Source organism: Primulina tabacum, chromosome 2 (assembly GCF_025594145.1).
Source record: "Primulina tabacum isolate GXHZ01 chromosome 2, ASM2559414v2, whole genome shotgun sequence".
Taxonomy (NCBI): domain Eukaryota; kingdom Viridiplantae; phylum Streptophyta; class Magnoliopsida; order Lamiales; family Gesneriaceae; genus Primulina; species Primulina tabacum.
In genome coordinates, this window is record NC_134551.1 from 53,403,553 (window position 1) to 53,420,473 (window position 16,921).

The 16,921-nt window shown below is 31.3% G+C and overlaps 2 protein-coding genes across 2 annotated transcripts; one reads left to right on the top strand and one right to left on the bottom strand.

The window, feature by feature from the left end:
• Positions 1 to 7,349: 7,349 nt before the first annotated feature.
• Positions 7,350 to 8,065, top strand: LOC142536973 (protein BRICK 1). The gene is made up of 2 exons (XM_075642478.1): positions 7,350 to 7,591; positions 7,671 to 8,065. The coding sequence occupies exons 1-2, from the start codon at positions 7,459 to 7,461 to the stop codon at positions 7,796 to 7,798; spliced, it is 261 nt and encodes an 86-aa protein (XP_075498593.1). The 5' UTR covers positions 7,350 to 7,458; the 3' UTR covers positions 7,799 to 8,065.
• Positions 8,066 to 10,255: 2,190 nt separating this feature from the next.
• On the bottom strand, positions 10,256 to 11,301 carry LOC142538079 (uncharacterized protein At5g65660-like). Its single transcript, XM_075643521.1, has 2 exons — positions 10,922 to 11,301; positions 10,256 to 10,561 (listed from the first exon to the last, which is right to left on the bottom strand). The coding sequence occupies exons 1-2, from the start codon at positions 11,132 to 11,134 to the stop codon at positions 10,418 to 10,420; spliced, it is 357 nt and encodes a 118-aa protein (XP_075499636.1). The 5' UTR covers positions 11,135 to 11,301; the 3' UTR covers positions 10,256 to 10,417.
• Between the last annotated feature and the right edge of the window lie 5,620 nt (positions 11,302 to 16,921).

Here is a 16,921-nt window from a genome sequence, read left to right on the forward strand (position 1 = left end):
AGCCGAGGTTGAGCTTGAGTTCATGCTCGAAAATTTTATCGACTCTAACTCGAGTTTAAGGATATTCAGCTCGTTTGTTGATTTAACAAATAAACATATTAGAATTAGCATATTAACGAGCCGAATCTGCCTAACGAACTCGAAAACGAGTAACCTTAATGAGTCGAACTCGATCCAAACTCGTTAAACATGATAAAAGAACTATTATCCAACCGAGTGTAATATATTCGCGAGCTTAGTAATTTCAAAACTAGTCGAGCTCGAACCTCGTAATAAAAACTTGAATTGAGCTCGAGCCTATAAAAACATTAAACGAGTTGAGCTCAAATTTGATATTGTTTGGCTCAGCGTGCCTCATTTATATTTCTAAACTTATGTTTACATGTTTATTCTTAATATATCTATCTATTTAAAAATAAAAACAAAAACAAAAACATTTTTCAACATTTATCCAAACGTCAAAATCGCTCTTATTTTTAAAAAAATAAAAACATATTAAAAATTTGGATTCATTTAAATATTTTTTAAAGCTACAACTTTTAACTTCTTGTATCCACTCGTTCCTATATTAATAAGATCGGTTGTCATCTTTTTAAAGATTTATTATTCTGTAATCTTTGTGTGATGCAATTTTGACTACTGAAAATAGGTACGATGTGTTTTTTCTAAAAACAAAACAAAACAAACCAAAAGAAGCCGACGTCCCATACCATTATTGAGTTTCGAAAATAACAGCCGTACATCTGTACTGATCTTCTTTACATGTTTATTTCTTTATGATTTCACTCTATCAAAATTTTAATACAAAAAAATATACATGTAAGGGAGCATGATTTTACATAAATTTGAAAGTATACGAGCTGTTTGGATTTCCCCAATAGGCTACACATGAATTGAGAGTGTGAGTGTATGATCGAGCGTTTGTCGCTTTTACCAAAAACTATAGCTAATAGTAATGGCACAACTCAAATCTTTTAAACCATACAGTAGCTCAAGCACCACGATTCGATCGCTCTACCAAGCAGAGACAATTATTGCACCTAACAATCTCCCTCCCAATAATTGCAATCATTGCAATCAATGTGAATCGAACCCGTGACATTGGATCTGATACCAATTGTAGGGCCGAACGTTTGCCGCTTTACGAAAAGCTAAAGCTAGTAGTAATTGTGCAACTCAAATTTTTTAAACCATACAGCAGCTCAAGTACCACGATTCGATCGCTCTACCAAATATGGACAATTATTGCACCCAAAAATACCCCTTTAAAATTGAAATGAGAATTTTCGGAATCAACGAAGGATTAAAAATAAAATATTAGTGGGAGAGTTTTTAAAAGGTCTGAGTATATTTAAAATTATTAATCATAAAAAACATTTATGTAGGTGTAGATGAAATTATAAACTGTTGACTGAAAATTTTGAAAGGCTGTCAAAATTAATTCTGGGCTACAATTATCATGTCAAGTGTGAAAAAAATAAAACATTAATTTTTTGACTGGTACAATTAAGAAATACACAAATCATTCTAGATTCAATGCTTACAAAAAAATTATAGAATTATAAATCAAGATCTCAAATTTGAGATTCGGGTCCGAAACCCATTTGTAGAAATTACAAGAGAAATTCGAACCACGTTATTGTTGTTTGTAGAGGTTAGCAAATATGAGTTTTCTTTTTTTAAAAATAATATTTAAACAAAATCGGACATTGAATATTAGAAATTATTGGGATTACTTAATATATTTACCAAATAAGTTGACATCACTTGGCATGCTTTTGGAGCTTAAGAGCAACATATTTCGAAGTAAAATGAACCTTATTCAAATAATATAAATCAATAATTCATTCATCTTTAATTAAATAGTAGTGGCCAACTAATTCTTTAATTCCCTTAATTGGATATTTTTATGTTGTCATTTGTGATCAAAAGGAGTGTCAGATAAATTACGAGCATCGACCTACCCTACTTGTCATCCCAAGGAATGAAGATACAAAAATAATAAAATAACACAAAGAATAACAGTTTAGTCATTAATATGTACATATTTTAATTAATTTAACAAAATAAGTGCATTATGATGAAATATTATTTTGGATAAAAAAAATTTGGTAAGCTGTATAAATAAAAAAAATAGTAGAAACTCGACACGGTTAGTATTTAATGATATAATAATATTTTATTATAAATAATGTAAATGGGCTATTAAAGTCTCCAGAAGTCAAATTGAATGGAAACTCAACTCCACAGGCAAACAACTACCCAAGTTTAGAGATTTCTGTAACCTATTAGATTTTATGATTTTCTCCAGTAAAAGAATATGGATCTTTTCACTCACAAGCATTTTGAAAAAAATTCTCATCGGCGTATAATTGATAACATAAACACCTGATCTCATATCTTAAAAATTAAAGATTTAAAATGAGTTTATAATAGACTATAATTGACTTCTATAACAACTTGGATTAATCATTTTCGTAAAACGAGGACGAATACGAAGTAGTTGCTATAGAGATCCATTGTGCAGTCACGCAGGCGCGGACCCCAGCTTGGGGCGTGACAGAATGGTATCATAATTGGTCACCAGCAAGGAACACCGGGAAATAAGTGCTATGCGGGGCAAAGTGCTACGTGCATGAGAGCCACCTCTTGAACATGCGAGGCAAAGTGCTACATGACGGGAGTCACCTCTTGAACATGTAGGAGCCACCTCTAGATTCTCGGTGCTTGTGGATCGAGTGGTCAGGCCGCGACGAGGACGTCGCCTTCTGAAGGAGGGGTGATTGTGATATTGTTGTCCTACATCTTAAAAATAAAAAATTTAAAATTAGTTTATAATAGGCTACAATTGACTTCTATAGCAACTTGCGTTAATTATTTTCGTAAAGCGAAGACGAATACGAAGTAGTTGCTATAGAAACCTATTATGCAGTCACGCAACTACGAACCCAAACTCGAGGCGTGACAATAAGACTTATGTTAGTTTTTGAGATTGTCGTCGAATCGAGACATGCATTATATTTTAGCTCAGTGTCTCATCAGCATTAGTTAAATATAAATAATGCATAATAATGGGCTTAGTCTGTGAATGTGACGCCGGACTGAATTTCCATATATAGCCCTCTTACTTCAACCCAACTAATAAAAATATTAACAGAAAAACCAGAAACTCTAAAGAACCAAAAGCTAAAATTAATCGTACGGGCATCGCTCGCGTGTGGCTACCACTAATATAACTTCCTAGCTCAAATAACCCAACACTAATCTCATGATGAAATCCAACCATTCATCTCTTCTATCTTCTCCCCTTTTCCATCCCGGGATCATCGTTATATCTTCCTGATGCTTGAATTATATTATGTAGTTGAATAATATCTATCTTTCAATTACTTGCCTCTACATCAAACAGCACGACAATGAAGAAGATTTGTTCAGATAAGATATTATCTGAGAAACAAATCAAATCCAACGACGAATTTAAGGGCAAGATGGAAGGTCGCAGTATGAAAAGAAGTATTTCCGACAAAATATTGTTATTGTCCCCCAGTCCGAAGAACAAGCACGGTGAAAATAAGAATGCCAAAAGCAACCGGTTCTTGATTACCATCAACGTTTTCGGCAGCGCGGGGCCGTTGAGATTCGTTGTGAGTGAAGATGACATTGCTGCAAAGGTTATCGAAACGGCCCTCAAACAGTATGCACGCGAGGGACGCCTTCCCGTGCTTGGAACTGATATCAAATCTTTCTTTCTATACACCGTCGATAACGGGTTCAACGGTATGTATCATGTTCCAAATATACTTACTAAATCGTTTTCAATTTCATTCAAAACGTAGAAAGTTTCTTTCTACGTAAATTTACTCTTTCACAAAATCTTGATTAGTTTTATAAACAAAATGGAACTGAGTTCAAGATTTGGTCGCAGCCCTGAATTCATCGGAGGCTATAGGATCATGTGGATTGAGGAACTTTCTATTGTTCAAGCAAATGACAGAACCAAGACCACATGATAATACGGTTGATCGAAAGGGGAGTGGTTGGCGGGCTTGCTTCCAAAAAGTCTTAATTTGAGTTTCCAGATTCCGTCTCATAATTAAACTTGTACTTCGAGCCAGCCAACACACACATTATATATATATATATATATATTTTACTGGGTTAAATAATATTTGATCAAATATTCTCCCCAGATGGAAAGGTATCCTTCCCTCCGAAATTGAGAGAGTTGAAATATCATGTAAATGATATAAAACTAAGAAGGTTAGACAAACGTTGTTTTGAATGTTTCAATGGGGGCAACTTGTGTATCTTTTGTCTAGCTAATAAATATATGGATTCGAAATTTTATTTTACTTTCATGCATGATATATACGTATGATTGTCTAGATTAATAAAAGGCGTGATCGAAACTTAAACTGGAAGGATGTTTCTGGAACTAAAATCAAGTTGGGATTTCATATATGTAGAGACAAATCTTTTCAAACTCTTTCAAGTTTCAATACCAAATTTCGGCCGAACGTTTGCATCCTTTGAAAAAACTAACGATAAAATATTGAAAATTTACTGACATTGGACTCAAAAGTATCTATATCAAATAATGTTTAATTTTAGATTCTGTATTGGTTAGTGAACTGCGTATACCATAAAAATTAGAATAAGCATCGTGTGCTAATTACTTTCGAAATAAAGCAGAGGTGGATTTGAATTATATGTGCTTTATTCCAAGACATGATTAAGTACGAAGAAGGTCTATATTCGACGGGTGTCTTAATCGAGATAAATCATTTTGTGTTTCTTATATTTTTACTAAATTCACTTTAAGGATACGATGTCTTACCTAAAAAAATGTTCATGCAATGTGAAGGATATATACGAGGGATCGCCAAATATTAAAATAAAATTTGACCATGCATTTAGGATCATTGAAGTTATTATAATAATATATCATGCAAAAGTTTGAAACAGATTAGGGATTTTAATGAAAGATATGTGGTTCAAATCTATCTATCGAGTAATCTTGTTTGTGGCAAATCTGAAGGGATGAAACATTTCTAAAAACACAGTCCTTTGTTATGCGTAGTTTTATTATTATTTTTTTAATCTACGGTTGAATGACTTATCTTGCCATAAACATTGCCGTGCCCGTACGTACATAGAATCTAATTAAACGTCTTGGTTCCAGTTTAGCCTACATATATACAAAACACAAACGATACGGTCTCACGGATTAATTTTATGAAATAATTTTCAAATCCAATCTATTCATGAAAAAAAAAAAATTTTTATTGACAAAATTGTGTTGTTATTAATGGCCATTTATTCCCCTTCAACCCAAAAAAAAAGCGGGCCTGCAATTATTGTTGTGATCCAATTGAAGATTAAAATAATAAACAATCTACATATCTCTCCGCCACGTGGCACTAGATTTCTTCACACACACACACATATATATGTATATGCTCATCTACATATGTTTTAGCCGTTGGATAACTTGGAATCCATGCAATCCAACTTTGAAAATTAATCTGGACTTGTCAACTAGCATGTCCTATCAATTACAGAATATCTGAAGATCCACTTGGTTAACATCTTCCCAAAACAAAAAAAAAACGCAACTCTCTGCCTTGATTGAAGCCGGTAGATCCATTTATGACCACACATCGAAAATGCCATTGCGTCATGTTTTAAATTTTTGTTAAAGTATATAGACAAATTATGGATGATTTCAAAGTTAAGTGTCAAAGTGAAAAGAGTACGGGTACAAAAAATTGAATGCAAATGTTCAAGAAACATGATTCAGTTTGACAACATACAAAACCGAAACGTGCGCAAATGAAAGGAAAGCGTGAAAAACTGAATTAAACATGGTTAGCACTTATGTGTGCAATCATGACTTGCCGGCGCCTTACATCGTGAATCATTTGTACATAGCGGCCGTATTCATCGCCTCCGTTGTCGAAGTTCTGCGAGTAGCTAACGGCGTGGCCGATTTGAATGCGGTTGTAATCTTGGTGCACCGGAAGGAACGACGACGACATACAGTCGGAGAAGTAGAATGGCCGCCGGTGGCCGATATCATGGCCCATTTGTCGGTTTCTTTTCTTTTCTTTTTTTTTTTTCTTTTGAGAGAGAGAGCACGAAGGTTTAAGGAAAGCTAACAGGACTAGCGAATAATGAATTTACATGCAAAAATTCAAGCAAAGAAGAGAAGGAAACTAAAAAAAATTCATATTGAAGTTGAGAAATTTTGTTTGTTTAGAAATTACGTACGATAAGTACAACAATAATCAAAATCTTTTACTTTTCCAAACCGGCCTATTTTTTGTTGTCTTACATTGACAATATCAAACAATTTTATGAACTGCCAATTTTATGTTTAAAATGTCGAGAACTATTAAATATTATGCAAAGAAAGTTATTTCAAATTATCAGTATTCAATAGTTATTCTCTTGGTTATAAATAAAGAAATATATTATAATTAATTAAAAAAACAAATACTTGTAACCTAATATGTAAGTTTGAACTCGTGAAATTCATGAATGTAGTTTTATCTTTTTATATTTTAGGTTTTGCATACACTGGGGTTAGAGTCGGTCGTCAATTATTTCAGATATAATATAATAATAATAAAGTAATAGTTATAAATTTAATAATAAACAAGAAACAGAGAATCCGGAGAATGAATTTAAATACAGAACCTTTATTATATTGATCAATACAAAAATTTCGAAAATATATAATCTTCATACATTTATCACAAACGCGAACGAATGAAAATATTATCTTCTTTAATAATATCTTTAAAGATAAGTAAGAATAATTGTCCACATCCATGCTAACCATCGTAACAACTAGGTACTTGACGTGTCCATATATATATATATTAAAGAATACGTATTTTGTGAGAACATCTTCCGGGTTTATTTCTTAAAAACGAGTCATCACGATTTATATTTAAAGTTAAAAATAATATCTTAGCATAAAAAGTAATATTTTTCATGAATTGAGTCGGGTTGAAGATCTGTCTCACAAAATTGACCGTGAGACTGTCTCACCTGAGTTTTCATATTTATTAAATTATATATTTAGAGATTATATTAAAAGTAAAATTTCAAAATATAAGTTAAGATTTTATTGAAATATGATAATTATATAATGTAATTTATTTTTTTATAGGGATTGTTAAATAATTATATGCCAATAAATTTTTTTAAAAGAAAGAATAATATAATTTATTATTAAAAAATTAAGCGTGGTCAAAAACCACTGAAATTAAACTCAATCCGTTAATTAAACTAAAATCGTGTGAGATAATGCTGTAAAAAATCGTAAAAGTACCACGTTTTTAGATTTTCTCATAAACCTCCTTTGCCTAGATATACGAGAAACCGATCCAAAACGACGGGCCAGTCCAACTTATAGCTGGAACCGAGCCCTAGGAATTGAATTCCGGTGAAATGGCTCGAGCCGGCGGTATAACGAACGCAGTGAACGTGGGGATAGCAGTGCAAGCCGACTGGGAGAACCGCGAGTTCATTTCCAATATATCTCTCAACGTTCGTCGGCTCTTTGATTTCCTTGTGCAATTCGGTGTGTACTTCGTTTTCCTCTCGGATCCCTCTTTTCGGTATGTTTTCTTAATTTTTGCATTTTTGATCTTTAATTTTAGAATCGACAACGAAGAATAAATTGGCGAAATTGAACGAGAAGATGGACACACTGGAGCGGCGTCTTGAAATGCTCGAAGTACAAGTCAGCAACGCTACGGCAAATCCAGGTCTCTTTACGCCTAATTGATCCTTTCAGAATTCGCATCGGAGTGTAAGAAAAGCCAAATTGTGTGGCTAATTTGTATATCTTTACTTTCCCGGAGATCTTCTTGATGTTGTTTTTATATGTAGCTGGATTCTAAATCTTGTTTTATGTATAAATCAATTATTGTGCTGTCATGTTATGGATATGGATCGCATGTGGCTGCAGTTCACTTTTCCAAATGTTTATTTGTGCCTATTGTCTGTATTTTGATGATGATGATTATCATTATTAGTTGAGTTGGAACTTTTACTGCTTTGTTTTTTGGTTGCAGTTTTGCTTTGCTTTGTTTTTTTATTCCATTTTCGCTTAACTCAGTGTTTCATTTACTGATAACTCTGAACGACTGTGAAATTTGTAAGGCTTTGAAACGTTCATTACAATATTAGTAGGTAGAGATGAATGACTAATTTGTATTATTCTATGTTCTATGGTTATAGATCTTAATTTTCATCCATCAATCAAATTCTTGAATGCGATTAGTTAACCATAACACAAGCTACACAATCTAAGTTCACGTCATATCCCACTTCTATCAATGTTATTACAGTTACATATATACCAAGATGCACTTTGATTTCATTGTATATTGGCTAAACTTTGTTTGGCTCATTTAATATAATTACCCAGTGCTTGGTATAAATTTGGGGAAAATGATATAAAATGATGTAGACATGTAGTAGGCCATGTTTGTGTTTTCTTATGAGCCACAAATTGCAGATTTTCTTTGAAACTACACTGTCATAGTTTTGCATTAAACTTTTTCGAGTCACCAAGTTAGTGACCTTACATATTTTTTAAACTACATGGAGGCTGAATCTGTCAAGTAAATATTATATGAACTTGAATTCTTACTTTTACTCGGTGATCTTGCATTCAGTCATGCTGCCAAAAAGATGATTTCAATTATTTCTAAACCATTTTGCTGATACTTCCAAGAGAGCAAACTCATATGGTTGGTGAATTGGATGATGCTACTTTATAGGGTTGTTATCATGGTACTATCAGACATCTTTGGTTTGTCAGTGGTTCCAAATTACCAACAGTTTAGTTTTCATAGTGACTTATGTGTATACAAATCCTTCTTAGTATTTACACAATCACTATCAAGAGTAAAACCGTACACAAGAGTTCATATGTTGTTCTGTTTTTCATAGTGTGATCTGCGATGATCATTAAGCTGCACACTTTCACGATGTGTTTTGTAATAAATGATCGATTACCTCATCTGTCCCGATTACTATCTTGGCTGTGGAGGTGGTGGTTGCATGGGCATGAGTGACACTTCTGTTGTAATCGTGGTGGAAGGCATAACGATAGACCTTATTAGAGAGTACCGACTAGTTCCCCAGCTCTCTATGGATTTCATGTATTCAGATGCGTTATTTTCTATAACGAAAGCATCCTCAAGTTCACGAACAATGTCAGCCATTCATGAATGATAAGTCAAGTAAGGTTCGACACATGCCAAAGCAACCTCCACTACTCTCCACATGGCTTCAGCGTGGTAACTTCCCTTTATGCCAGGTTCCACAATTTCGTCGACTCGAGTTTCTTATATGAGGTTTTGCCTGGATGTCAAAATTGTTCCACAATTCCTTGAGATGGATGAGAGAACATACTAGCACTGCTCATCCGTGTTCTTAAATTGGAACATCTTAGAAAACCGTTAAGAGATATAGTCAAATTTTATGTCTCGTGCATATTAATTGTTGATGTGTATTGATCACCGTGATAGGTTGGATGGGGTATGTTATTAACTAATGAAACTAAGCAATGTCGAGGAAGGATTGGTTGATGTGACAAGTACGTGTATTTTGGAAATAAAATTTGAATTTTCTCCTTGCGGCAGTCTCTTTGTAGGTAAAGCAACTAAGTGTGATGTATAAATTTGAGCTTTGTTGATTTGCTGCCTTTTATTAGACGAAGGATGATTTTGGCATTATCGTTAAAAAGGAACTGCATCGTTGATAATTGGATTAGACTGGAAAAGTTCTCTCTCGAATGTAAAATAGTATTTGCCAGAATAAACTATAATTAATCAGCATGAATCATGCATGGGTCTTGTATGGGTAGGTAGGGACGACATTATTCAGGTGTCGGATTCTCTTTTGACGGTACAAACTATCACTGAAACTAAAGGAAGATTTAAGTTATATCGGAATCCAAGCCTTTGAAGCTATGAAACTATCGGACGAATCAGAAAACACGAGGCTTATCCATGTTCGATGTTTGATGATCAATATAGTTCCACATCACATCGCTAATTTTTTCTTCTTTATCCTCATTTCCTCTTATATGGGAAGATCGATGAGACTTTTCTTATTATAATTATTTGATAGTTTTAATATATATTATATATATTGGTAAATTCTACATGTATAAGAGGCAACCACTTTAATTTCTTGGCGTGAAAAATTATAAATTAAAACAAAAAACAAAAACAAAAAAACCATGAGATATTTTTCATTCTAATTATGACGATCATAATGGACTTTTGCGCTTATTTAAGACTAACGACTAATATAGGATTTGATCGAACTCTAATCATATGAATCAAATGTCTCAAAAAAATACACAATAGACAAATATATCTTTGAATAATCAATACAAAGGGAGAGCGATGCCCGTGGCCGGAAGTTGATTTTCCCGATTGGCGAGAGGCTTATTACACGGACATGGCAATGCTATGAACTTGGGAATATTGTCTCCCGCCATTATTACGGGCATGCCCTCATTATTCACATCCTGAAAAAAAAAAAAAATAATAATAATAATAATAATAATAATAATAATAATTTGTCAATTGAGAACCAAACCAAATCATGATATCAAAGGATGGAAATTTATTCAAAATAATTAAAAAGTTTCGATCTTGAATTTAATATGTTAATTTTCAATGGCATAACTTCTCCATAATAATTTTGAAATATTTTAATTTCATACCTCTCAAGTTTCAATGCACTCATATATCCTTGTATGATGATAAAATTATACTCAAATTAAAATAATAATAATAACAAGTTTCTTGAATTCCCTGCAGTCTTAGTTTATTGAGTTAGTCCATGAATAATGAACACCTAATAATATAATTTGGAAGAAATATACCATGGAGGGAGCCGTAGGCTTGGAGGAGCCAACACGAGGATCGGCGCCGTGGGACGAAAAAGAGCGGCGGAGTTTATCCCAGTGGTAGCAGCAGGAGAATATTCCGCTTAGGCTGAAGATCAACACCAAAACAAGGGCTGTGCCTAGTGGAAACCCTATCGATGGCCCCGAACCCGATCCATGTGAACCCGGATTAATTGGACTCGCAGCCATTAATATAGATTAACATAGACGTTTTTGTATATCACTTGATCTTCCCGCGCGCGTCCCTCATGCGGGGAGTGCAAGATACTAAAGCTCAAATGTTAAGTATGGTGTAATGAAGTAGCTATGGGGATTGGGTTGGTTGGAATTTATTGGTGAATTCGGATGGTTTTTATTTAATTTTCTCGGAGGATTATTATATATATATATATATATATATATATATATATTCCGGATTATTATATATATATATATGATTTTGCACTTAAAAACTATATATGAAATTGGGTGTAGTAATGGTACAGTTGGTGTCCGGGTCATGTACGGATGCAGTGGGTCAAACCCCACCTTATGTTTTGGACTTTTGGTGATACACGTCAAAGCATCGTATTTAATTTAATTATTTTCTATGTTTTACACATTTTCTCATAAAATACTGTTCGATAGAGGGAAAATTTCGAAAAAATAAAATTTGTCAAACTATACGTAGAACCGAGTGATTACCGCTTTACCAAAAGCCATAGCTAGTGGTAATGATGCAACTCAAATCTTTTAAACCGCACAACAGCTCAAGCACCACGGTTCGATCGCTCTACCAAGCAGGAACAATTATTGCACCCAACAATCTCCATCTCCAATAATATTTTTAAAAAAGTTTTATCAATGTTATTTTACTTAACGGAATCCGTTTGATGAGGATTGGTGGGTGTGAAAGCTATGTTTTATTTGTTTACTTCGATGGGAAGATTCCTTGCTCGACAATGAAAACAAAATAGTTGCAAATTATAAGCAATTTGAGCAGAAGTAATTGAATTTTGGGGGAAAGATGAATGGTTTGAACCAATTATCAATTCACTTACATAAAATCGGCGATTTCTCCATACTCCGTTTTAACTTTAAACTTGAGTACTCCTCACGCACTTGATAATGCAATCAGGTAAGTATTTTGAAAAAATAAGACGGTCTCACGGATATATATTTATAAAACTGGTCGATCCGACCTATACTTAATATGAAAATAAATATTTTTGGCATTCAAACTAATATTTTTTATGAGTTGAATTGAGTCAAGTTAAATATCAGTTTCATGAAATTTATATATGAGATTGTCTTACATGAATTTTTGTGTTCCTGAAATCGCATTGACCAAACATTGGAAAATGCTAGTTTCATTGAAAGAGAGGAGTTTTAGAATTTTAAAGATAAAATTTAATTTTAAAATAAAATTTGAAAAAAAAAAAAAAGAGGTTTAGAGTACTACACGTCTTAACCAAATCTGCCATCCTAAGAAATAAATTATATATTTATATGTGGTCTTTAATTATTTTTAAAAAGCTGTTCAAATTAAGGAGCCACCGATCAAGTTTTTTTAATAAAAATATTGAATAGACAACTCGATCAACACTTCCTGTAGATCATTGAACGATTAAATAATTTATTTTGAAGATATATATATAATATGTATCTTGTGAGACGATCTCACGGATCTTTATCTATAAGAAGGGTCAATCCTACCGATATTCACAATAAAAAGTAATACTCTCAGCATAAAAAGTAATACTTTTTCATGGATGACTCAAATAAGAGATCCGTCTCATAAAATACGACCTGTGAAATCGTCTCACACAAATTTTTCCCATATATATTAAAATGGTGGCACGTGAAGTTTTAACTTATAATTTAGATCAATCTCTTTCGAATTAAATTCATTGTCTCTCTGGATTTGGAATATGCATTTAACGGAAGAACAAATCCAGGTTCGATTTGTGACCCTTCAGGTTTCAAAAGGACAAAATTGAAACATATTTTCCCTAAATGTCCAACTTTAATTAAGTCAAAAGCTTTAATTTCAGATAATATTATAAATTTGCAGTATTAATTAAATAAATGCTAGAATTTGCAATCTTAGTTCTATATATTTGTCTTTCTACTATTTTTATCTTTTATATTATCAAATTTCGGTCTTACTTCGTTTTTTTTCAATTTTAACCATTCTACAACGTGGCGTAAATGTGACACATATGCTATAACTAAGTGACTCCGTATGATCTTAATGTGTCAGTTTTACATCAATATCTTTTATAAAAAAAAATTAAATTTGAAATATGCATGATTAAATTGGACAACATGCATGTAACCAAAAGCACGAATAAACAAATTTATAAAATCAAAATTGCGGTTTTTTCTCGTAAATATAAAAAAAATCATTTTCCTGACTCCCATAATGTATTGCTTTTTGTGCTGCCATTTGCCATAATAATAATAATAATAATAGTGAAAATGGGGCCGTATTTGTATGTATTTCATCTTTTTTCAGTGGAGCTATTGCATTATAGCCTGTGTCGTCCTTTTCTTTGCAATATATATATATATATATATATATATATATATATATATAATTACACTAATTAAAAAACACCAATATTATAGTTTAAAAAGTTACACTCATGAAAGTTTGGTATATTGATTTGGATTTTTCGTAGATATTTTCAAATTTCAATTATTTGATATGATGATAATAACAATATCCATGCGTGGACCATAGCTGCAATGCTTTTTTCTTGCAAACATGACTATACACGACACAATTAATTAGTATATAAAAGGAAAATAATAATTTTATTCACCTAACTTGAGAATATTTGGTTTACATATAATAAATTTTTTTCCTAGAATTTGGTATTTCTTAACCAATAACCATTAAACTTATCGAATATTATTTATTTAACATTGACGTTCTCTTGTTAGCTACTGATGTGAGAACAAACATGTACTGAACATGTTAAATTAAATCTAAAAAAACAAATGGCAAAAAAAAGATACTGAATATTTCAAAATATGAGGGGAAAAAGCCTATTGTTCCCCTTTGTTTTTACTTCAATAGATTTTAGTGTGTGTAACATAAACTTTATGTGTGAGTCTTTTGTGAGACGGTTTCACGAATATTTATCTGTGAAACGGGTCAACCCTACCGATATTCACAATAAAAAGTAATACTCTTAGCATAAAAAATAATTTTTTTTTATGGATGAACCAAATAAGAGATCTGTCTCACAAAATACGACCCGTGAGGTAGTCTCACACAAGTTTTTGCCAAACTTTATTCTTGTCATATGAGTCATGCATGATAATATAAATGTCAAATAAGTAACATTCGATGTATTTAACGACTTCGGAAGAAAAAATAATTAAAACAAAAAACAAATACAAGTAAGTGGATGAAAACCAAACATTGTATATTATTTGACTAAATTTCAAAACATGAAAACTTAAATGACTAAAATTATAATTTTATCGATATACAATAATTATTAACAAACTTTGAAAAATGACATTATAATAGTTGATCCGGCGTTCAAATTTAATCTAATCGAGAAAATGCACCGATGGTCCACTATGTTTAATGAGATCTTTAATATCCATAATCAGCGTCAGATTTAGTGGGCAGCGATGGTCTCAAGGTCCATAGGTCAGCACTTATGAGCATCTGTGATCTGTTTTGAGCGTAATGGACTGGACCACTAGTTACAACCAAAAGCCCATGCTTGTCTACATATTTTTCTAAAGGAAAAGCCCATCTGTATTTTACTTGCCTTCATATATATATATATATATATATATATATATATATAATTATTTTTGGATTATATCTAAAGAAATTTTGTAAATAAGTATCTCAATTTGTGAAGAAAACACACAATTGAGTAGACAAAATTTTATAAATTGTGTATTTTATTATGTTTTGTGAGTTTGAGATTTTTACTTTTTAGTGTAAATTTTTATTTTTAACACGTTATTAGCACGATACTCGAAGGTCCGGTTCTTCATATTTTTTTAAGCTCTTAAACACAAGAAAAATGTAACAATATTCAAAAGTAAGAATATTTATTTTTATTTTGTATATATTTAATATATAATATCATGTTATTATATAAAAAGAGTCTATGACACCTCATTATAATAACGTGATGTGATTATATTATTACACTGTTTATATATTCTTATTGTGTTTTATTTATTGTACATATATGTTTGAATAATATTATGTTCATATAAAAGAAGTCTATGACAAACACAACCAACAAAAGCTACAAGTAAAGCTATGCAGAATTCTCTCAATTCTATGTCTGTTTATTTTAATTTACATCATGTCGAGTATTTGAATTTTTTACATATTCCTTCAACTTTCTTATAAAAATTTTGACCAAGTTCATAGCAACATAATTATATTTGATATTGTTAATGAATTTCTCCTGTAATTTTGTTATATTTCTCATTTTGTGTTTGTGTTTTTGTGCTATTTCGAAGGAGTTAGAACTTACGACCGAATCGAGATCTACAACGTTTGGTTAAAGGAGTCGGATCGTTTCACAACTTTAGCACGATTACGTGCCTGACACGCCCGCAATTTCACGAGAAACAGTTGTAGATAGTTTTTTTTTTTTTTTTTTTTTTAGAAATATTGTTTTTTGAAATAGGATATACAAATAATAAATATTAGATATCCTCTGTAATCAGAATCTTGAACTCGAGCCTTGTCGATGAATAAAGAAAAACGATGATAGAGTTTCTTCGCGACGAACCTTCCAAAACTCGACTTTAGATATTTGTAGACTAAAACAAACTGATTATTTTATTTCTAAAAATATATATATTCTTCAATATATTCAAATATAATCCTAACTTTTAAGTTTGAATTGTCTAACTACATCTTCGTTCAATTACAAAATAATTGTAAGATCAACTTGGGAAAATAATGTAAGATAAGTTAGTCTATTAATGGCAATTTTATTTGCCAAATAATAATAATGGTAATTATGAAATAATAATGGTTATTACGAATAGAAATGGGATTCGAAATTTTTTTTTACGAGTAAAATTAATTTAGTATACGAACTATTGATAAATTGGTAAATCGATACATGAACTGTTTATAAGTAACATAATTGGTACATGAACTATTTAAAAATCAGTAAATTTATGTATGATCAAGTTGAAAAATAAATTATACATTTAACCTAAATTGTTTTTAAATCTAATTATCATTAATAAATTCCATCATATGCATACTTTTATTTTTATGATTATTTAATTTATTTGATTTTTTTAAACAATATTTATTTAAAAATTATATTATGATAAATAATTATTAACTCAAATATGCAATAAATTTTTTTATCATATTGATAAAAATATAATAAATAAATAATCGACACCAGAGCCTCAATATATTGTTTTCGGACGATCCGAAACAAAAATATTCATTACTTTAGATTTTCAAATTCTGGTATTGATTTGTTGGAAATTTAGAAAAATGTTTCAACATGAAAGTTATATATCAAGAATGAGTAAATTTTTTCATGCGTTGTCTTATGGGTGCTTCGGCCAGCACACACACCATTGATGTCACTAAACTTCATTTAAATTTGATTTAATTACAAGTCGGAAAGCTATAAAATTTATCGAAAATATCTAAATTAAGTATGAAAACTTTGGGTCATTAGAGTTATGTAAATCGCGAATGAGTGAGATTTTTCAAATATTGTCGTATTGATACTTTGAGAGACACAACCCATCGATTTTTTCCAAAATATTTGTCTTTTTATGATATTTTCATCTTAAACACTCTATTGAATTCAAACATAGCAATACATAATTTTTAAAAACTAAAAAAGTGATTATTTTTCTTTAGTCGTCCGAAAACAATACTTTCGAGATCTAGTGACAAATAATTATTTATTATATTTTTATCAATATAATTTAAAAATTAATTTATATTGAGTTGATATTTATTTA